General features: G+C 35.2%; 1 protein-coding gene across 1 annotated transcript; it reads right to left on the reverse strand.

Annotated features, from left to right (window-relative positions):
- Nucleotides 1-10977: 10977 nt before the first annotated feature.
- On the reverse strand, nucleotides 10978-21469 carry LOC100266627 (uncharacterized). The gene is made up of 8 exons (XM_002265956.5): nucleotides 21217-21469; nucleotides 20934-21151; nucleotides 19039-19586; nucleotides 18063-18808; nucleotides 14633-14770; nucleotides 14350-14567; nucleotides 12039-12586; nucleotides 10978-11810 (listed from the first exon to the last, which is right to left on the reverse strand). Exons 1-8 carry the CDS (start codon nucleotides 21350-21352, stop codon nucleotides 10994-10996), a joined length of 3369 nt encoding a protein of 1122 aa, XP_002265992.3. The 5' UTR covers nucleotides 21353-21469; the 3' UTR covers nucleotides 10978-10993.
- Nucleotides 21470-24680: the final 3211 nt, after the last annotated feature.

Here is a 24680-nt window from a genome sequence, read left to right on the forward strand (position 1 = left end):
ATGACAATGGGAACAAAGTGAGCAACTGTGCCTCATCTAGACCAAGAGCTCTCATAACTGTACTATAAAGTTTGAGATGAATACGAGGACATCCGACACCCGTATATCTCTCTATATCAGGCATCCTGAAACCGACTGGCAAAGTGGCCACTAGCACATCGTCAAGGTCATCCCACAAAATCATCTCATCAGGATCTCTCATCTGTCCAATCCTCCGCTCGAGTCTGTCCATACGAGAACGAGAATCTCCAACAATGGTAACTGGTGTGACAATAGGTGGAACGACAGCAGCCCGATCATGTGAAATAGTATGCAAAGTCTATGTAGCTGGCCTCTGAACGGGTAGAACAGGTGGTGTCACTAAATCATATGGCGTGTCCTCGAGCACTACATGTCTACTCTGCTAAGTATCCATCATCTAACTCAAACTGGTCAATGCCTCCTGAATCGAAACCACAGAAGTGATGAGCTAACCAAACGAAACTGACTGTGAATCCGTCTATAGCAACTCAGCAATACGAATCAACCTCCCACTCAACCCAGGGCACTGAACCAAGACTGGGACTACAAATAGACTCCTACAGAAGAGCCAATCAAAACGACTCAAACACGACTCATGCAACGACACGGGATGCAACGAACAATGACCAATGCATGATACACTACAACCCAATACATGACAGGGTGCGACACACAATCATATGGTGACAATCAAAATTTGGATAGACGATAGAATCTCTAGAGTCACATGAGTGTCCAGTGTGAGACAACTACAAATATGACTAAAGAATTTCTATCGATGATCCAAAAAATGATCGAGGTGTGAAGAAAATGAATGGGGTGTGAAGAACACTATCACGAGATCGATACTCAATATAGACCAAAATATCCTTGATTCAACCTTCAACTCGAACTCCATAAAAAAATGATAAGGTGATCAAGGCGAATCTCTCGAAAAAGGTGTGAATATGAAAATGTGTCTTTCACCTTTCTGTAATGAAAATATGAGCATCGAGTTGAAAATCGAACCAAGAATCAAACAAATGATGAGGTACTGAGCTCGTGATAGGTGTGCAATATAAAAAGATGATCAATGAACATATCCCAAAGTGTCCAGTAAGTGACAACAAAGTGAAGAGGTGTGTCGAGCCAAGAAATGGGAACGAAGAGCCCTAGGGAGAAAGCATGATAAATCCATCGAGTGAAAGCATAAACTAAGGCGACAAGATGAAAGGTGATCCAACCGATACTCAGACTCATACCGATCTCCGAGCACTCTCAACTGGAGACTAAAAAGAGGGAATACTGGATCCGAACTGTAACTAAAGAGGCTTTGAAGGCCCTCAGATGCACCCACGTGTAGGGAGGGAGTCCTAATCGAAGGATCTACGGCTCAACCTACGAGGTGAAGGTGGCTCTAAATGGATATGGATGGACTTTAAAGGATCCCTAGCAGAAGCGATCGTACCCTCCGGCGATACGCAACCCTCTGCACGCCTCCGAAGAGACGGGGCGCTTCCATGCAAGGTGGTCATCACCTCCACACATGCACTACCTCGCATCCCAGGGGGCTCCTATAGTGAAAGCTCTCACATCTCTCTAACACTCAATAGTCGACTAAAGTGCACAGTGAACGGTGTGGGTGCATCCGAAAATCCTAGAAAACTAAAACGGGAAAGGAAACACACTGGCCACACAAATATCCATGAAACCTAGCTCCGGGCTATACAGGTCTTCAATGATCGGACTCATCCCGACATCAAAGTGTCGCTCTCCTCCAGAATGCTCCCGTACATCGATATAGCCCGTCGCTAGACCCTACTCCTAAACTCTGGCTCGGTCAGAGAACAAGCACACAGAAGGTCTCACACTTGCAATAGTGAGAGCCGAGATGAAAGGAATGACCGATACCAAGAGAGTTGGAGGTAGGGGGATAGAAGTGAGACCCACATAGACAAACGACATGCAATCAAGTAGAAGAAGGGCAGTCATGCGACATGCAGTCAGGCAGAGTACAGGATATATCATGTATACATACAAGTCGTGACAATCAAGATGAATAGTGATAAGAATACCATGCTCAAAGACGACCGAGATGATATATAAGCCAGAGAATCGACATGTCAAATCGAACTAACAACGAATCCATACATGCAAGGCGATCAGAATAATCATGGCAAATATCAGAATCACTATGCTGAGCGAAATAAGATAGGCAATCAATACAATCAGCATGTCAATATCCCAAACGAATATGGCAATGAAGCACAGAGAAAATAGCTATCTCAGAATCCTCTATCAATACGAATCAATCATCATAATCAGCATGTCAAATATCTCAAACAAAATATATCAATGAAGCACAAAGAAAATCACTGTGTCAAAATCCCCAATCAAGATAATCGACCAATACAATCAATCATGTCAATGTCCCAAGTGAAAACTCGGGAACCCTCAATGTGCAATCAAGAAGTGAGTATCCATTGATAGACTCATCAAAAGCCACATTTGCTTCATCCTAAGTTCAAGCTTGACCCTCTAATGATCCCCAGTGGAGTCGCCATTTTGTGGACCCCGCATTTCGACTCGCTCAATGTGTTTCCCACTCGATGGCAAAACTCGATTTTTATTTGAAAAAATTGATTTTTATTGATTATTTGAAAATGACTTGGAGTCGCCACTTATTTTTGTTTTATTTTTAAAGGGTAAACAAAATAAGAAAGAAAAACCCTAAGTGTGACTCCTTATTTTGGAAAAGGTGATCTACGAAAAACCGGATCGGGTTCGGGGGTCAGGTTACTTATCGGGAAGGTACGGTAAAGACCATAGCACCCCTCTAAGTCCCTAAAGTCGGGTCTCTACTAATGAGATGAAGCTGACATGGCAATCAATGAGAAAATCAATGAATACTCGAATCAATCATGCACATATGAGTATCAGAATATGCAACAGAGGATGACCAAAGTGAAAGTGGATGCGTACCTGATCAGCAAACGGCAACGCGCTATCACAAAATGGGATTAGTGCATAGTAATGAGCATAAAGTATATCACTCATATCATCAAACCAGATAAAGAAACACCAATAGCTTGCATGACATCTCATTCAAATTCATTTTTATTTTAAAGCAGATTATTTGATGTAGGGCCCCCACCAAAGCCCATTTATTTTGCATGAATCAATTCCATAAATTCCATCATTCGGAATTACAGAATTTAATTCGTGCTTATTTTAAAAACATTTTAAAAACAAAGAAAATGCAAAAGTGGCTTGCCGGAAGAAAAATGGCAACCAAATTTTTATTGAAAATGGGATTTTGGTATCCAAAATTCTAAGGATGGAAGATTAGATGACTTGAGACTATTTGAATACCAGGATTTAAAAGAATTTATGAAATGGGGTTCCGGGTAGTTATTTTCAAAATCAAAGAATAAGGAAATAAGAAGAGAGAACACGTGGCCCAAAGGTGGCCGTAACTTGGTCATTCATCCATGCCACCTTCATTGCAGTTGGAGACAGAAAAGATCCTTTCAATTGTCAACATGGGACTCGTGGCTCAATCTCGTGGTGCATCTCAATCATGTGGCAACTGGCTAAGCCAAGAGCTACCGCCGAGGCGCACTTAGCAATGAATTTCATACATGCATCCCATTAAGCTGACCTTGCCCAAATTCCCTGGTCCCTCTGGACATAGCTGGGATAGGGGTCAAATGCCAAAAGCCATGACTCCAAGCCTTAAAGTGGACGTGGTCGGCACGCCAAGGGATCCCAATGTCTTTTCCAGTGCATAAGAGACTGCCTCAGCCATCACCGTGAAACCTGGCCTGGGTAGAATTGACTTTCTCCTTTAGGATATCGTGTGAAGGTAGGAAGAACAGTACCCTCCTTAGCCACAATGGCTAAAGCGAGATTATCATCAACCCTGAGATCCCTCATGGACCAAACAACAGTCTTCGAGTCGCTACTCTTATTTGAGAGTTCAGATATCAATTCAAACCATGCACCACAATACCCCAAAAGAATTTCTCTATCATTACTGGTGAGTAGCCCAACATACCATGGCTGCTCCACTTTCGCGCTAGAATCCTTGTCGTGTCAGTCACTCTCTGGATTCATGAAAACCCTCTCCTCTTGTTCTCACGTCCTTTCATATTTTCTGTATTCCTTTTGATTTCTCTTTCCGACCAATCAAAGACATAATGCTCCAAGAATCATGCAAGTGGGCCCAGGATATGAATGCTTGGATCAGGCGTGAGATAGTCACTGAAAGTGGTGCAGCAACCATAAGGACCTCAACTGCAATCTCATCAGTGGGACCTCCTCCTCATAAAAGTTCACACTACTCCATACTTCTTTCTACAGTGCTCGTAAGACCCAACATCACATGTACTCCAGAAGTTCTATTCAGTCCGCTCAGACACTGCATACCGTAGATGGAATTCACGATTTTCAATCAACCTATTCTCTATTCTGTGAACTGCTTCGGCACTGTCAAACTGCTCATAGAAGGAACCTTCAGTGCGGGAGCCAAGTTCATCAAGGCGTTGACAATGTAGATTTCAAACATACAGATCAACCAAATGACCGAAACTGTCATCTCCAAAACAGTTAAACATTGGTCATTGGGCAGCACGCCATATTTAGCATTAATCCTCTTTGCTTCTGCCTCACCAGAATGCTCTAATTTCTCATCAAGGTTCGCACTGATAATTGTGGGATCAGGCTCTCCCACCAACATGACATCATTAATTTCATTATCCGTTCCTTCCTCTTGCAACTTCAATCCAGCGTCATCAGTAGTTATAGCTCTGGTATCATCAGAAGACTCTTGTTTTATTTCGTTCTATCCTGGAAGTGCCTAGATTCATGAGACCTTTCTGATCATCCTCTGTATTCTCTGTAGCCTTGTACCCATATTCTTGCCCTTCTTCATTTTCATCTTTTGCTTCTCCCAATTCAGAAACATGCTATCATCAAGCTGAGGTTTGAGTTCTGCTACGTTAGCCAACGCACCAATGGTATCATCTTCCCTAGTTTGAGGGATTCTACTGCAAGGCTTGAGGATGTCACCATATTGGATGACTGTAGCAATATCCGGGGCGTGATTATGACTGATCTGACTGACATGAGAAGGCCATTAATCCCATCAATGTTGACTTGAGATGTCCAACCCTCAGTTTCCTGAACTTTGGAGCAGCTCAATTACCTGGAACCCTGCATGGCCATGCATGCATCCGGTGAGGAAATGGGAAGGAGGAATGGGTGAAGGAAGTTATGAGAAAATGAGCGAGAGGGATGTTGGGAGAAATGGGTTTAATGGGTATGGGAAGGGTTGTGGTGTAGAGAGAGGGAAAACAGGTTTGGGGGTGTTAGGAAATAGAAGTATGGGTACGGAGATGTGGAGCCATGCATGACTGAACGGGTTGCCTATTCCCAGTTTTTCTTTTCCACAGATTTACAGCATTTCCTTGAGTAAGTTTCCTCTGTAACATCCCATGACCTTTTCCCATTCATTATAAAGCATGCGCGGGACCCATCGAGAGAAACACCCATTCATCATTGTTGTTTCATTATGGTCCCTCACTGTATGTAACTAGAACCTTCTGTAGCTATTATGGAATTATCACCACTATTACAACAGGATGAAACCCAAGCAACGTCACCTGAGGAGTGCTCCACACTTTCTGTAATCACTTCAATAAGGCTTCAGTCAACAGTCAACTTGTTCAAGGTCAATGTTCCTGTCTTGTCATTGCAGAGAGCATCCATGCATGCCATTTCCTCAATGGCCATCATTCTTTTAGTGATTGTATCCTGCTAAAAGACTTTCTTCGAGCACAAGAGTTCTCATCACAAAAACGCCCAAAAAGGATATTGGGGCACTAATGGGGTATGTACCCACCACGACCTGGGTTTGGCATAAGGTCCAGTATAACTGCCTCCTCTGTATCATGCCCAGAAACTGAGAGATTCCCAAGGCGATGAACTCTTCAAGCTTGACTTTGAGGATTCGAATTTGAAAATACATCTAGAGGGGGTGGCACAACAATCTCCCATGGGGTAGCATGTAGTTTCAATGCGTATGAAGTTTGAATCATGACGAAGATCACAGTCTTCCAAGAAGGACTTCCTGATTCGATTTCCTGAACTACAACCCATTTTGGTGATCACCCTGCTCAACTCCAGCAGTATAGATGCATGAACCATCAGCAGTCAAGAGGCAATACTAATGCCCAGGTATGGCAGTCACCAATTCTGAGCAGAATAATTCAACAACTCCCTGAGCAGTGAGTCAATAATGACCCAAACTCAGAATAAATGTCCACATTCCAGATTCAGCAGAAATGGTGCATCTATAGACACAGTAAAGGCATCGGCCAAAGCATTCACAATATACTCATTCTCACGAGGATTTAGCTCAAGTTTCTTTCCTCTGGACGTCCAATGCGATCTACTTAGCTTTTCAGGCACTCAGAAATACTCAACTGTATGGAAAGTGACCCTCATGAGGCTCTCTCAGAGACACCCCACCTCCAAACGATGATAGCCAATCCCAAATGAGATATTTAACACCACAACCACAGCAAAATCAAAGGAATGAAAACAAAGGCAGAGACCAGAGTGAAAATTGAGAGAATGATGGACTGGGAATCAGGTAAAGCATGAATGTATAAAGCCTCATTTCAGGTGACATCCATGGGCTCATACAGGTGAGGAGATCTTAAGCTAGACTTACAGAGTGTATGAAAAACAGAGTCCCACTAGCTCCAAACCAAACCACAAGAAATGACAGTAAGATCAACAGCAACAGAGCATAAGAAAGGATCCAAAAACCAATAAATTCAGCATGTAATCCATATTATCCAACTCAAATTGGCGAGCAATGTAGAGTAAATCAAAATGGGAAAGAGATGAGAAATATATGAATCAAAGTAAGCAAGAAACTCACCTCAAACTTACCTGCAGCTACTCTCTTCCTGTTCTCTCCTTCTTCAAGCTTCACCCTCAAAAATCCATGGAGCCAGCAAGCTACCTTTCCTGTAACTAGTAGCCTCTCCAGAAAAGGTACTCCCCAGTTCCTCTCACCTCTCTCTCATGGAAAACTCTCCCTGGAATCCCTCAGACTTGCAGCCCCAGAAAGTTCCTTCTTCTCTAGCTAAACTCCTCTAAGCCTTCCCTCCGTAGTAGCCTAAGCTCCAGGAAATCTCTCCAGAAATATGCTCTGTTATCTCTATGGTTCTCTTCCCTCTAAGGTGTCTTCCCTCGAGCTTCACAGTCTGCAACTAGCTCAAAAACTCTCTGAAAAAAAAAACCCTCTCTAGCAGCCTAAACTCCAGGAAAAAGCCTCACCTCCTCTTCTCTTTTTCCTTCTCTCTCTCTCCTCCAGCTTTCTTCCCCGAAACAACCAAACCAAAAGCTTCCCTCCCAAAAGATCTCTGCAGCCCCCCTCTCTAATGGAAAAGCATCTCCCCCCCTGAAAAAATCTCCAACGGCCCAGAATCCAGACCAAGCAGCTGCTCCCGCTCCTCTAACCGTCTGCAGCTTTTTGCAGATTCTTTGGACACGTGTCGACCTCTGGTTGGCCATCAAAACACCACTCTGGTGCCCCAACAGCCAACCAGAGATTGACACGTGGCCACCCTAGATGGCCATACCTGTCAAAAATGGCTGCATAAAAGCAAGCCCAAATGGGGGTCTACACAAGGGTTAATATGACTATTTGGTTTTATTCAACTTTTTATTCAGGGTATCTTCACTTATGAAAAATACAAGAGAAATAAAATAAAATGCAATTTTCCATCATATTTGATTTTACCATCAAGAACACGAAAAGAAAGTCACTTATTTAACTCTTTTATATGAAAAAAATAATTAATATATATATATATATATATATATATATATTGGTTAGACTATTTAGTCAATGATCTCCCTCTCTCCTCTTTAAGGGTTGTTTATACAAATGACTCAAATTAAAAGAAAATTTTGAAAAATAAATAAATAAATATAAACTAAAAGACATCTAATTTCTTTTCAAGAAAGTTTGATAGGATAAATTTACATAAATTCACCTTTTCAACATCCAAACAAAAATGGTGAATCCATGTAAAAAAATCTTTTTAAAAATTAATTTTATAAGTGAAATAAATTTATAGGAATGTTAATCAATGAAATTTGAAATTAATGATAATTAGATGTATTTACACCAAATTTCATGAGCTTTGGATAGAAATTAAGTCAATGGAAATATGTTATTACTCTCAATCGTATAGATATTATTCATTCTAGGTCCAAAGAGGACCTCATGGATTTAAAACGCATCTACAATGTTAAAAATAATTCATACTTATATAATATCAAGAACTTTTACCCCTATCCGACGTGGGATGCCACAAACACCACCGCCGCCCCTCCTCCCCTCATGCATATATAACATTGTCATTACAAAAAAATATCAAAGTCAATCCCCAACCTCAATATGGGGATTTGTTTGGCCTCATATAGGGTGTTTGTCTATTTGACCTCATAATCTCACAGGACACAACAAAGGCATTATGTTTGCATAGGGGGTGTTTGTAAAATTCTACATCGAATAAGTAGAAAAGTTCATAAAGTCATATGAGTATAGACTCTTTTTAACCTTATAGATGTGTTTTAAAGTCGTAAGAGTTATTTTGGGTTCAAAGCGGATAATATCTATATGATTTGGTGCAGATCATTACAAGATCGTGTGCAACCTTTGCATTATACACAAACCTCTCTATCACAAGTGTCACTAACACTAACTTGTACTTCTTTAGTGAATTAATCATATAATCCATCAAGATTAATCAAACACGGCTCCAATAAAGCAATTCTCTTTACTTGCTTTTCTTTTATTACATTTAAATCAAGCAGTCAATATCACTGTCTCTTATGTATATGTTACTAGTCGCATGAGATTACTCCTTGAATAGAAAAATCGATATCCGATTGCCTTTCATATGTCAAAATCAATACATGTTTGGGTAATGATTTAAGTTACTTTTATAAAAAAGTATTTTAATGCATAAATTTAAAGGCATTTTAATTTTCTATCAATTTAATTTAATGGGTTACCTTTTATAAAAGATGATGACTGAGATGATGTCTCATTTCACATCTTAAATTAGAACCATTTATATTGTGTTTGATCAATGATTCAATACTACGAATAATCCAACCTCAATAAGTGTTAGATCAATTATGTCATCTGAGATCATTCCACTTTGATCTCAATTGAATTTTCTACTATTAATATTTAATCATCTCAAATAAATGTCATGTCTTAGGGATAATTAAAGGACATAATGATAAGGTTTAAGGATGGAAATAAGGTAGGTTTTTTAGGTCCCTATCCTATCCATCTCCAATGGGACATGACTGAAATTTAAATAAATAGGTTTGGAATGAGTTTGACATTTTTTTTAAACCGGGGATGGGTTCAAGGTAGGTTTGGATATTGTCTTGTCCTGTCTCAATTATATATAAAATTAATTTATTTTTATTTTTATTTTGCTATTTTTAGTATATAGATAATAATAAAATACTTTTTAATAAAATAAATTATCAAAAATTATAATAATTTAATTATTTATAAAGTATATTTATTTTAATGTAATTAAAAATTTTAAAAATAATTTTTTAAAAAAAATTTTTTTTAAATCACACCATTTAATTTTTTTTATTGAGACCGCGATGAAAATTATTTTAAATAAATGAAATTGGATTGAGATAGCGTGGCTTGTCCCAAACCTACCCCAATGTCATCCCTAGTAAGATTCATATATTTAGCATAATTGATAAAACATATGCTTGAAGGAATTAAAAAAATGGTGTGTATTCTCATCCTTTTACTCTTTAAGTGTCACCTTTATTTCACCATTTCAATTCCCTCTTTAATTTTTTTTTAAATATTTTCTTATTTCTCTTTTCATAAGATTATTATAGTTATTATAATAATTATTTTCTTATTTTTCATATTATTTTTATTATTATAATCATTTTCTTATATTTATATTTTACTAATACAAAAATTGGAATAATAGCTTAACAAAAACCTTTTCCTTTTTAATAATTTTAAAATAAGCATAATTTTTTAAACATTTTAATACTATCAATATAATCTATTTTAACTTTCTAGATTGTATCAAAAAATAAAAAATAAAATTATGAAAATAAAAAATATATATTTGTATTAAAAAATCATAAGAAAAAAATAGTATTTAGAAATAATTAAAGTAACACTTTTTTTATTAAATTTTGAGATATAACTCCTTTCATTAATATTATCTTTTATTTAAAAGTATCATAAAAAAAATCTTATATAAACAATATATTAGAAAAAAAAATTGAAAAAGGAAAAAAAATGAATATATTAATATTAGTTATATCTTTTTAATTTTTAAAATTTTAAAATTTAAATTAATTTTTATATTTTATAATTGAATAAGTTAATTAAAAACCAATATTTTCCATAATTTAAATTTATTTTTAGTTTTATTTTCCTATTCTGTTTTATTAATAATAATATAACATTTTAACAAAGTTGTCAAAAGTAACTATCCAAATTTTCATTAAAATTTAATATTAATAATAACATTTCTAAAATGTAATGGTCATATGTTTGAAAGGAAGAGTTTTCTTTTATAATTTTTGTATATATTTTAGAACTTCCATATTATATATATATATATATATATTGTCATTATATGAAATAAATAAAAAAATCATGTTGAAATGATTTAAAAAATAATTTTAAATATTTTTATTTTAAATTTTGTATTGAAAAATAATTAAAAAGTATATATTAAAATAAACTTTTCAAATCAAGGTTTTACTTTTTCCAAGTTTAATTTATCTTTTTATTTTATTTATTTTTAAATATTTAAAAAAAAATCAATAACCAGGGAATTAAAAGCTCGCAGGGAAAAAAAATGACGAGTATGGTGCACAATGTTAAGCTGACGGGCATTCATGCTGTACTAGTACTATTATAAATGTAAGATCTTGCAGAATACAAGTAGGTGGAAAATCCTACTGTACTCAGCCCAGCAAGTAGCCAATAGAAGTAATCAAGATGAGCCTGGTTAAGATTATCATTGAACCAGCTAGTTTGGCCATCCCCACCAGTAGTTTTATTGATAACAGAGATGAGAAAGCTGCTCAGAAAGCTCCCTACACCAAAGATACTGAGGTAGAGGGAGAGACCAACACTCCTTAGTTCATTTGGGACCTCATCATAGAAGAACTCTTGAAGACCAACCATGGTGAATACTTGAGCAACTCCAAATATCACATATTGGGGAATCAACCACCACACCGCCATTGGAATGGTCGCATTTGGCATATCAACCAGCCCGTATTGTTCGGCAGTTTTGAGCCGTTGGACCTCAACTAGTGCTGCAAATACCATGGCAATGATAGACAAAAACATCCCAGTTCCAATCCTCTGAAGCATTGTTATGCCAGAGGGTTTTCTGGTTAAAACTCTTGCTATAGGAACCAAAATGCGGTCATATATGGGGACAAAGAGAAGGATGGAGAAGCTGATGAAGCATTGAAGTGAGGCAGCCGGTACCTTAAAGCCTGAACCAAATGATCTATCCATGGTAACTCCTTGCTTGGTAAAGAAAGTTGGTGGCTGAGCAATCAAAATAGCAAATACCAAGCAGGAAGCCCAGATGGGAAACAGCCTCAGAACTGATTTTGCTTCTTCGACATCACTCACACTACACACTTTTCCATCTTCCTTTGAACTACCTGGTGCAAGCAAGGCCTTGTTGAGAAACCTATCACAATAGAGAGGTTTCTGCAAGTAAAATTTCAATGGAAGTGTACGCATAAAAAGGAAAAAGGTTACTTTATAATAATTTCATGTCATTTTCAAAATAGGGTCTATAGGGTTCAAAGGTTTGAAATGCCTAGGTAAGATCTTGAAACTCACAAACTTTTAGCTGAGAAGTATGCATTTTCTTTTATCTTTCTCAATATCATTGCAGAAACTGAAGCTTTCTTACTTGAACTTGTGAGAACATTGACGAGGCCGAGTTCCACAAGCTACCTCTTCATCAGTTAAAGAAGAATCTGTTGTATGCCAATTCTTGATTGCTGCAACAAACACCTGACTGATTCTCACAAATGGGCTCTTCTCATTCCCTTTAACACTATAACGATAAGTCTTGGTACTGAGCAAGAAAACAAACAGTGCACCCACCATTGCAGTGCAGGGGATTCCGAATCCAAGACCCCAATTGAGACTGTCTTGGATGTAGCTCAAGATGGAGGAACTTATTAAAATACCACCATTCATACAAAAGTACCACCAGTTGAAGAATGAGCTTTTGGCTTTGCTCTCCTCTGGATTTTGCCCATCAAATTGATCAGCTCCAAAAGCTTGGACACAGGGCTTGTGCCCACCTTGCCCAACAGCTGCCAGATACAGAGCAAAAAAGAAGAGGATTACTTGTAACATCGGAGGGGAACAGGATGATATTTCTTTGTCAGCTCGGCAGTGAGAAGGATTGAAAGAAGGAAGCACAGCAGATACCGTTAACAAGCCTAGTCCCTGTGATTCATAAAATCAAAAGTGAAATCCACTTATCATTTCAACACTGCGGAAGCTTAAAATACTATGCTAGAAAGCCCACATAAACTATTTCGAAATGTCAAAACCAACATTTTCAGGGCATCCTTACTAAGGAAAAGTTCTCTCTAGCATGTTTAAGCATGCTACCATTAATGTCAGTTCTTGAAAAACCAGGGCGGACTAGCCAGAAAAACAATCTATATCAACCTTTACGAGGAGAGATACCATAGCACTGCAAAGGGGGGGAGGAGATAGCAGATGGAGAAATAAACATGCAAATTGGGGATAGGTGTGTCAAACCCACAACCTCACACCAAACCAAACTTTGATTCCAATTCTTGGATCAAGCTTTGACCATCTCATCTAAAAACTAATTGGTGCTTAGCAAGGGTAGGCTAAACCTTTTATGGCATTCGACATTACACCCTGCAGGCCTATTCTAAGAACCATCATTTGGGTGACTCATCCTTGGGCTTAAAAACGGAATTGTTGCACCCCAAAAATCCCTCTCCCAACATAACGTTCCCATGACTCAAACCCATGACCCTGACTCTAATACCATGTTGAACAACCAATTTTCCTAAAAGCTTAAACTTGTAAGATTTGGGTTCAATATGCATATCATGCATGCTCCACAACAGAATAGGGTCGAACAACCTGTTGAGTGTTTCATAATTTCAAATGGTTTTCCACTTAAATATGCATCACCCAGATGATTTTATGGTGGGTTTGGATTGAACTGACAGTTCCCCTTGCTATAAGCCTAGCTTTGAAGAACTCTAGTAAGCAGTATGACAGAAATGAGACTCAAAAACAGAGTTTTTGTCTTTAAAAGGAAATGTTTAAGACAAGTTCTGCACCAATCCATTCTATTCCTTCCAGTGTTAGAAACATTTCAACAAAGGGCAGGTCAATAAACTCGTGATACAGGTGATGTTGTTATGAAAAGGCCGCAAAGAATTCTCAAACTAGTGTTTGGAGCACTAGAAAATTCAAACTCAATAGAACCCACCATACCAACTTCATTCATTCAGCCAAAACTAGCTCCAGTCCATATATATCATCTTAAAAAAAAAGAAGACACATTTGATTCAAGGGGAAAAGAAGTGTGAATTCTGGCTTTTATAAGTTTGAATCAACTGGGACTGATTGCTTAATGGCATTGACAACTTGTTTCATAACAACCCAAGCCAAGAAAAATCTTGAAAATAAGGGGTTCTCTCTACATGGAAGGTGCCAACATTGATCCTACTTGAAAAATGAGAAGATTGATACTTTCCTCCCAGAAATCACAATAATGATAGAAGAATTGAGAATCAAATACCACAAACTTCTCTACCAAGTTGCCAAATAAGTCGATGCCAAATTGCACTTTTATTGAAAGCCATTTGTAAATTGTTCCAACAATGACCTAATGCTCCATCTCCATCAAGAATCAGATACCCAATTTACTAATATATACAAAAATTCGGGTACTTTTGCAAGAAAAAACCAAAATATATATATTGGTAAAGAAAATGGGGAAAAATTAGAAATGCAATTCAAACGAAGGAATGAAAGTAGCTTTTATTGGTCATCTTTTGGCACAAAATAGTCATTGTACCCTCATTTTCTGACCATAACACATTTGAATCAATCATTACAGTGGTAAAAGGAAATGGGACCTGGGTTAGGTATGATCACTGCAACAAAAAAACACAGCAAAACAAATGTGATCTAGAAGAAAGAAGGGGATGACAAACCAGGATGTAGAGAAGGGAAGCGATGACAATGGTGGGATATCGACCCACATAAGAATCTGCAGCAAACGCCCCCAGCAAAGGCAGCATATTCGCAGTCCCGAACCACGTATTCACATTCTGGGCAGCTGTGGCCATGGACTGACCCAGCCGACCCGTGAGGTAGTTTATAAGATTCGACTCTATGCCATAAAATGCAAATCTCTCAGCAACTTCAACACCTGTAGACATGAACATAAGCAAATAATTTCTCTGTGATTACTGCTTTTGAGTTAGCAGTGGTTACCTATGATGAAGCATGCGGATCTCCAACGGCCAGAGCTGCATCTCCTGGCCGGACGGCCCTTGTAGTCGACGGCGCTGTTGAGGGTGTCGTCCAGAAGTGGAGTATGGGCGTGGGGGAGGATGCCAGAATGAGGCATGGCTGAACCAGTACCGCAGAATGGGGGGCTTGAGCTGGAGATATGTGATGTTGTGTTGACCTTTTGTCAATAAATGCTATTGGTTTATTGTACGTGGAAATTGGATTGGACGTTTTGCCCCACTCCCAAGCCTACAAGGTAGTTGAAAACTTGAAATTGGGTTGAAACTTGGAACCCAAAAAAGGAATGAATGGGTCCTGGACTGCGACTTCTGTCACAGTATTTGATTTATTACCTCAGAGAATATTAGGTCTATTGGGTAGAGTTTTCACAAAAATAAAATAAAATAAAAATAAAAATAAAAATAAAAAATAGAACTAAAAGATAGCTTTTAAAAATAAATTTCAAAAATAATTTTATGATATTTTTTATAATAAAATTTTATTAGGATATTTGAAGTCTTCTCCATTGATAGTGTGTTTTCCAATATTTCTTAAAAATAAATCTTTTTTATTTTATCTTTATTCACTCTCAATATTTATATAATTATTTTTTTAAATGATTCTATAAAATGAAGTGAAAACAACTAGAAATAATTAAAATACGTTCTCATAGAAAAACTTATTTTTATAATAATTCTCATAAACCTATTGTAGAAATAATTCTAATGAAACATGTTTTTATGTTTTTTTTCTTTTGTATTTAAAAAAATTATTTTTGACTATAATTTTTTGACATAAAATAAGGTCTAAAAAGGAATATTTTAAAATATTTTTTAAAAATAGTTTTGCTATTTTTTATAAAATAAAAATCTATTTAAAACCTCGAAATGTTCTCAATTTATTTTATGTATCTTTAAATATTTTTTTTAAATAACTTTTTATCTAGAGCTTTATTTTTATTCTTTTTTTATTTATATGGTTATTTTTTATAACAAACTCTAGAAAATAAGTAAAAGCAACAAAAAAATTTAAATAAAATTTAAATCTCAAAATGCAGTATGTTTTTTGAATAAGTACTTAAAAAACTATTTTTTGCCAAAAAAAATATCACACATATTTTTAAGTGTGGAAAATAGTTTTCTATTTTTAAAAACAAAAAATAATTTTAGCAATAGTTCCCAAATCGGTTCTTAGGATAGATTTGCAACATTTTCAAAAATAATTTTTAAAAAATAATTTTTAAATTTTTAAAAAATAATTTTTAAATTTTTAAAAAATAATTTTTAAATTTTTAAAAATAGTTTTCTATTGTTTTTAAGAACAAAATTTAATTTGAGAACTCAAATATTAAAAAAAAAATAGATTTTTAACTTATTCTTTATAAATATTCTCTACACATGTATAGAGTTCAAAAGTTCTGTTGCTCAAAACATTCTACAAAAAACACTTCAAATTTGTTTTTAAAAAATTAACATATTTTTAAATCAAATTTTCAAAAAAAAAAATTGGAATAATTATGTTTTGGACCTAATTTGGCCCAAAAATTAAGTTTTGGTCCATATAAGTTTAATATTTAAACTCAGTAATCAAAATGTGGAAATTGAGAAAAAGGATATGGATTTTTTATTTTTTCAAAAATAACCTTTATTATCTATAAAAAAAGAGTAGAAAAACATTAATTTAAATTTTATTCATTTTGTAAACCTTCATAAATTTTAATTTAATTTAGTGATTTGGAAAAAAAAATACATCATTTTCCAAAAAAATAAAAATAAATTATTATTATTATTATTTAAAAATGAAACATCTTGAAAAATATATTTTTTTTAAATTATGTATGTAAAAAATAACTAAAAATATGTCAAAATTATTTTTTTTAAATGATATATTTTTAGAATATATTTAAAAAAAAATTAGTTTTCAAAAAATAATAAAATTTCATAATAATTATTAAAAAAATTAAAATCAAAAAGTTTGTTAAACATTGTGATAGAAAATACTCAAAATAGTTTTAAAGTTTCTTCACATTTTATATCATTCCCATTAATTATATAACTTTCATGTGCCAAAGCTTAATTTTTGAACCCAACTGGGTCCAAAACACAATTGTCCCATAAATAAATAACGAGTATGGTGCACCATAAATGATATAACACTGATACACAATAAAAATTCTTCTTATACAATTTGAATATTATTTTTCAATTCAACTTGGTATTTTAAAAAATTCAGATCATTTCACGGAATTATAAATGTTTACCATTCTTTGAGTGGAATTTTGCATCTTTTTTGAACCTTAAGTTCATTATCAACTTTATTCATCCCTAAAACATAATTGTTCATATTTATAATACACTACTTTTAAGATCATAAAATGGCTATAACTTTTATATAACAAACACGACCTCTTCCAACTTTACATTATGAAAGTAATTATTTTAAAAAATCAAAGTATTAAAAATATTTTACCATCTCAAATTTTAAAATCTTTAAAAATGATTTTTTAAAGACATAAAGTAAATTTACTTTCTTTTTTTTTTTTAAAAATGCATTACTTTTGTATAAAAGTTTTTTTTATTTAAAAAAAAAAGAGAAGAAACATAAAGATAAATTAATAAAAATATAATGATTGTCTTCATTGTTTCCTTACAAGAAATTGGAAATTGATTTTGGATGTATTTGATTTAGTTTTGATGTGAAATTATTTAAAATGGATATAAGAAAGTTTTGTTGAAAAGTTTTGAATATATTAACATGTTTAATTCAAAAGTTTTTATGAAAATGAATATATATTGTATCTCCTATTTATAAGCATAATTGAAACTATTTGGTCCATGAAACTATATTAATGTTCTTTATTGGGTTTTGAACTCATTTCCTTTGTTGTTAAATTTTAGGCACCCTTCCTTTGGGCGAGAAGTGATGATTATGATAATAAATTTGACTTATTAATACATTTGTTAAAACTTTCCTTTTGGAATTTGTTAAATATTAGAATTTAATTATTGTCGGTTATTGATTAAGTTTTGAAATTGCTTGTACAAAAATACTATGGTTGATATGTTGGTTTAAAAGTTAAATTTGAAGATTTTAGAATTTTTGTTCTATTACTCCGAACATCAATTTAGTAATTGGTAAATTTCAATTACAAGATGAATGTTTGTATCATTTCCGCTTTGAGCCTTTGTGAAATGACCGTCACGCCCTTGGAACGGGATTTGGGGCATGACAATTGAGGATAAAAATACTACTGATGAGTGGTTAAGTCAACAGCATGTACTTTGAGATATAAAATACATTCACAAGAATTGAAACAAACACAATATAAAGGTGAAGGGCATTCATGTTGTACTAGTACTATTATAAATGTAAGATCTTGCAGAATACAAGTAGGTGGACAATCCTACTGTACTCAGCCCAGCAAGTAGCCAATAGAAGTAATCAAGATGAGCCTGGTTAAGATTATCATTGAACCAGCTAGTTTGGCCATCCCCACCAGTAGTTTTGTTGATAACAGAGATGAGAAAGCTGCTCAGAAAGCTCCCTACACCAAAGATACTGAGGTAGAGGGAGAGACCAACACTCCTTAGTTCATTTGGGACCTCATCATAGAAGAACTCTTGCAGACCAACCATGGTGAATACTTGAGCAACTCCAAATATCACATATTGGGGAATCAACCACCACACCGCCATTGGAACGGTTGCATATGGTATATCGACCAGCCCATATTGTTCGGCGGTTTTGAGCCGTTGGACCTCAACTAGTGCTGCAAATACCATGGCAATGACAGACAGAAGCATCCCAGTTCCGATCCTCTGAAGCATTGTTATGCCTGAGGGTTTCCTGGTTAGAACTCTTGCGGTAGGAACCAAAATGCGGTCATATATGGGGACGAAGAGAAGGATGGAGAGGCTGATGAAGCATTGAAGTGAGGCAGCCGGTACCTTAAAGCCCGAACCAATTGATCTATCCATGGTAACTCCTTGCTTGGTAAAGAAAGTTGGTGGCTGAGCAAACACAATAGCAAATGCTAAGCAGGAAGCCCAGATGGGAAACAGCCTCAGAACTGATTTTGCTTCTTCAACATCACTCACACTACACACTTTTCCATCTTCCTTTGAACCATCTGGTGCAAGCAAGGCCTTGTTGAGAAACCTGTCACAATAGAGAGGTTTCTGCAAGTAAAATTTCAATGGAAGTGTACGCATTAAAAGGAAAAAGGTTACTTTATAATAATTGCATGTCATTTTCAAAATAGGGTCTATAGGATGTTCAAAGGTTTGAAATGCCTAGGTAAGATCTTGAAACTCACAAACTTTTAGCTGAGAAGTATGCATTTTCTTTTATCCTTTTCAATACCATTGCAGAAACTGAACCTTTCTTACTTGAACTTGTGAGAACATTGATGAGGCCAGGTTCCATGAGCTACCTCTTCATCAGTTAAAGAAGAATCTGTTGTATGCCAATTCTTGATTGCTGCAACAAAGACCCAACCGATTTTCAGAAATGGGTTCTTCTCATCCCCTTTAACACTATAACGATAAGTCTTGGTACCGAGCAAGAAAACAAACAGTGCAGCCACCATTGTAGTGCAGGGGATTCCGAATCCAAGACCCCAATTGAGATTGTCTTGGATGTAGTTCAAGATGGAGGAGTTTATTAAAATACCACCGCTCATACAAAAGTACCACCAGTTGAAGAATGAGCTTTTGGCTTTGCTCTCCTCTGGATTTTTTCCATCAAATTGATCAGCTCCAAAAGCTTGGACACAGGGCTTGTGCCCACCTTGCCCAACAGCTACCAGATACAGAGCAAAAAAGAAGAGGATTACTTGTAACATCGGAGGGGAACAGGATGATATTTCTTTGTCAGTTTGGCAGTGAGAAGGATTGAAAGAAGGAAGCACAGCAGATACCGTTAACAAGCCTAGTCCCTGTGATTCATAAAATCAAAAGTGAAATCCACTTATCATTTCAACAATGCAGAAGCTTAAAATACTATGCTAGAAAGCCCATATAAATCATTTCCAAACATCAAAACTAACATTTTTCAGGGCATCCTTTCTAAGGAAAAGTTCTCTCTAGCATGTTTAAGCATGCTACCATTAATGTCAGTCCTTGAAAAACCAGCGCAGACTAGCCAGTTGAGTGAGGCCGAACAACTTGTTAAGTAATGAAGCAACAATCTATATCAACCTATAGAAAAAACTACTGTTGAATAGGGTTGAACAATTTCAAGTGGTTTTCTACTTAAACATGCATCACCCAAGTGAATTCATGGCTGGACTGGTTTGAACTGACAGTTCTCCTTGCTATAAGTCCAGCTTTTCAATAACTCTAGTAAGCTCTATGATAGAACTGAAACTCAAAAACAAATGATTAAGACAAGTTCTCTACCAATCCATTTTATCCATTCCAATGGTAGAAACATCTCAACAAAGAGAAGGCCAATAAACTCATAATACAGGTGATGTTTCCATGAAAAGGTTGCAAAGAATTCTCAAACTAGTGTTTGGAGCACTAGAAAATTTGAAACTCAATAGAACCCAGCATACCTACTTCATTCATTCAACCAAAACTAGCTCTAGTCCATATATATCATCTTAAGAAAAAAGAAGACACATTTGATTCAAGGGGAAAAGAAGTGTGAATTCTAGCTTTTACAAGTTTGAATCAACTGGGACTGATTGCTTAACGGCATTGAAAACTTGTTTCATAACAAGCCAAGACGAGAAAAATCTTGAAAATGAGGAGGTTCTTCTACATGGAAGGTGCCAGCATCGATCCTACTTGAAAATGAGAAGATTGAATCTTTCCTCACAGAAATCACAATGATGATAGAAGAATTGAGAATCAAATATCACAAACTTCTCTACTGCCAAATAAGTTGATGCCAAATTGCACTTTTATTGAAAGCCATTTGTAAATTGTTCCAACAAGTACCGAATGCTCCATCTCCATCAAGAATCAGATACCCAATTTATTAATATACACAAAAATCCGTGTTCTTTTGCAAGGAAAAACCAAAAAAAATATATTGGTAAAGAAAATGGGGAAAAATTAGAAATGCAATTTAAACAAACAAAGGAATAAAAGTAGCTTTTATTGGGTCATCTTTTGGCACAATAGAGTCCGTGTACCTTCATTTTCTAGACCATAGGACATTTGAATCGATCATTACAGTGGTAAAAGGAAATGGGACCTGGGTTAGGTATGATCACTGCAACAAAAAGACACAGCAAAACAGATGCGATCATGGAAGAAAGAAGGAGATGACAAACCAGGATGTAGAGAAGGGAAGCGATGACAATGGTGGGATATCGACCCACATAAGAATCTGCAACAAACGCCCCCAGCAAAGGCAGCATACTCGCAGTCCCGGACCACGTATTCACATTCTGAGCTGCTGTGGCCATGGACTGACCCAGCCGACCCGTGAGGTAGTTTATAAGATTCGACTCGATGCCATAGTATGCAAATCTCTCAGCGACTTCAACACCTGTAGACAAACACACAAGCAAATAATTTCCCCGTGATTATTGCTTTGGAGGTAGCAGTGGTTACCTATGATGAAGCATGCGGATCTCCAACGGCCAGAGCTGCATCTCCTGGCCGGACGGCCCTTGTAGTCGACGGCGCTGTCGAGGGTATCGTCCAGAAGTGGAGTATGGGCGTGGGGAAGGATGCCAGAGTGGGCCATGGCTGAACCAGTACCGCAGAATGGGAGGCTTGAGATGGAGATAACACTATGTTTGGTTGTGGCCTAGTGGATCATGTTGTGTGGACCTTTTGTCATTGGATGCTATCGGCTTACTGTACGTGGAAATTGGATTGGACTGCCACTTCTGTCACAATATCTGATTTATGACCTTAGAGAATATTAGGCCTGTTGGGTAGAGTTTTCAAAAAAATTAAATAAAATAAAAAAGAAAAATAGAACTCAAAAGATAGATTTTAAAAATAAATTTCAAAAATAATTTAATGATATTTTTTAGAATAAAATTTTATCAGGATATTTGAAGTCTTCTCCATTGATTTTGTGTTTTCCAATATTTCTTAAAAATAAATCTTTCTTATTTTATCTTTAATCATTCTCAATATTTATATAATTATTTTTTAAAATGATTTTAAAAAATTAAGTGAAAACATCTAGAAATAATTAAAATGAGTTCTCATAGAAAAACTTATTTTTATAATAATTCTCAAAAACCTACGGTAGAAATAATTGCTAATATAACGTGTTTTTATGTTTTTTTTTGTATTTGTTTAAAAAATCTTTTTAAGAATAGTTCTCTGACATAACCTAAGCTCTAAAAAGGGAATATTTTCAAAAGTAGTTTTTAAAAAATTATTTTTGAAAATATTTTTTAAAAACGGTTTTACTATTTTTTTTTTTTTAAAATAAAAGTTTATTTAAAAACTTGGAATGTTCTCAATTTATTTTGTGTCTCCAAATATTTTTTAAAAATAACTTTTTATCTATAGAGCTTTATTTTTAATTTTTTTTATTTGTATAATTATTTTTTATAACAGCCTCTAGAAAATAAGTAAAAATGACCAAAAAAAATTTAAATAAAATTTAAATCTCAAAAAGCAATATGTTTTTGGAATAAGTCCTTGAAAAGCTATTTTCTGTCCAAAAAAAAAAAGTTATCAAACATATTTTCAGTTTAGGTGTGGAAAATAGTTTTCTATTTTTAAAAATAAAAAATAATTTTTAATAATACTTCCCAAATCATATCCATCTACAACATTTTCAAAAGTAATTTTAAAAAAATAATTTTTAAAATTCTTAAAAATAGTTTTCAATTATTTTTAAGAGCAAAATTTAATTTGAGAACTCAAATATAAATAAATAATATTTTTAACTTATTCTTTATAAATATACTTTACACTTGTGTACAATGTAAAAGTTTTCAAAATATTCTTTATATTTTCAATTGTTGCTCAAAACAATCTATAAAAAAAAAACACTTTAAATTTGTTTTAAAAAATAACCTATTTTTAAAACAATTTTTCAAAAAGCTACTTTCTATTAAAAGTTTGTCAACTATATTTTTTAAATTAAAATTATATATCATTATTTTTATTATATTTTTTATGGTCACTTGGTAACTTACAATAAAAAAGTTATTTATATAAATTGAATGTTAAAAAGATTTGGGTTCTTCTAAAAAGAGAAACAAGACATTAATGCAATGGGAGTGACATCATATTAGAGGAAGGAAAATCAAATGACTTAAATGAGAGCTAAGATGACTTAAACTTTGTTGTTTTTACTATTGCTATGAAAGTAACCATATTGTGGGATCCTCCCTAAAAAATGTCACGTGGCTTCCTCTCCCTTGGACACACAAACGTCCCCCTTGCAACGCGTGACACAGCTCATTCCACCCGGATGGAAATCACAGCTCATTCCACCCAGACGGAAATTATCGCTCATTCCACCCGGATGTCTCACATCCAGAATTCTGCCCGACCAACTTTTTACCTTATCCGGATGTCTCACAGTCGCCATTCTATCCGGCCAACATCCCACTTTATCCGGATGTCTCACAGCCGCCATTCTGTCCGGCCGACGTCCCACTTTCTCCGGATGCCTCACAGCCGCAATTATATCCAACCGACGTTCCACCTTTTCCGGATATTTCACATCCGGGGCCTGCCGCCAAATGGGAGAAGAGGATGACTCAACTTCCCCGGGCAAACATGTCCGGATCCTTCGGTAACGCTTATCCGAATAACATCTGTGGCCGACAATTCAGATTCCCCGAATAGCTTGGTTCGTCAGATACTCGCGATTCGCCAAATCCATTTCCGTCCACAATAAAAAAGATAACTCTAACAACACTAACAACCAAGTCTCTTGAACTGACACTCATCTTTAATGCAAGATACATTCAACAAGATATTCTCAAATCTTCTCAGGTCTCCTGACACATCCCTGATATTTAAAGTCATAAATTGAGGCGGTGGAACCGCCTAAATATCCTCCTAACAGCCGCCATCTTGGACCAGAAACGTCATGATTGCTTCGCCACCTATAAGTCGCAATCATGACGATGGGACCCGCTAACATAGCGGTGCCATACTTTCTGACTCATATATAAACTCTAAGAAGGCTCTCAGGGAGGTAAGCACTCTCGAAGCATTCTTGAAGCATCCTGCTAAGAGATAAGCAACAAGGGATAAGCATCCTGCTAAGGGATAAACATCCTTGACAAAAATCACGGAGCAACACTCCTAAAGGGAAACCCTATTTTCCAACAACTTCCAAAAGACTAACTTAATCATCGGAGGGTGTGTCCGGACAACCCATCCGGACATCTTTTTTGCAGGAGGAAGGAGGATTCACTGTAACGCGTTGATCGAGATTCCATTGCTGGTGACGACTATTGCAGCAGAGGAATTTTGCCATCAACACATACTCCCAAACAAATTAAATAAATATGATTTTGTTTGGGATTGTGATGTCGAGGTGGATTGATGATATAAAGATTATTTATTCTATTTTACATGATGGAAAAGTCTTAAGTTAAGTGGAAAGTGTTAAGTTGAGTTGAACTATGAATATTATACCTCAATTTCTAAAACTATGACCAAATTATAAAATCAAGAAATGTGAATTAAAGGATAATAATCTTATATTTATAATACAATATGTCAATAATTGACTTTCACATTTATGAATTTTAATTATAATGTACAAATAACAATATTTTTTTAGTTGTTATTAAATATATTTTCCAAATAATAACAATATCATAACATTTTATTTTACAATTTCCAAATTTAAAATTCTATTTCTTTAAAAGTGTAGATAAAATGGTCCAATAGTGAGTTTTTAAATATACCTTGTATGTTGTTTTAGCTGTGCAAAGATTTCACTATATATGTAAAACATACCATTTTTAAAAGTTTAAAAATTTTAAAACAAAAAATAGTGGATTTTGTTCTTTTTATGTTGGTGATACTCAAAATAAATTTTATGAATTTTTATATTTGATAATTTTTCTTGGAAAAACTTT

The sequence above is a fragment of the Vitis vinifera genome, chromosome 18 (genome assembly GCF_030704535.1).
Source record: "Vitis vinifera cultivar Pinot Noir 40024 chromosome 18, ASM3070453v1".
Lineage (NCBI taxonomy): Eukaryota > Viridiplantae > Streptophyta > Magnoliopsida > Vitales > Vitaceae > Vitis > Vitis vinifera.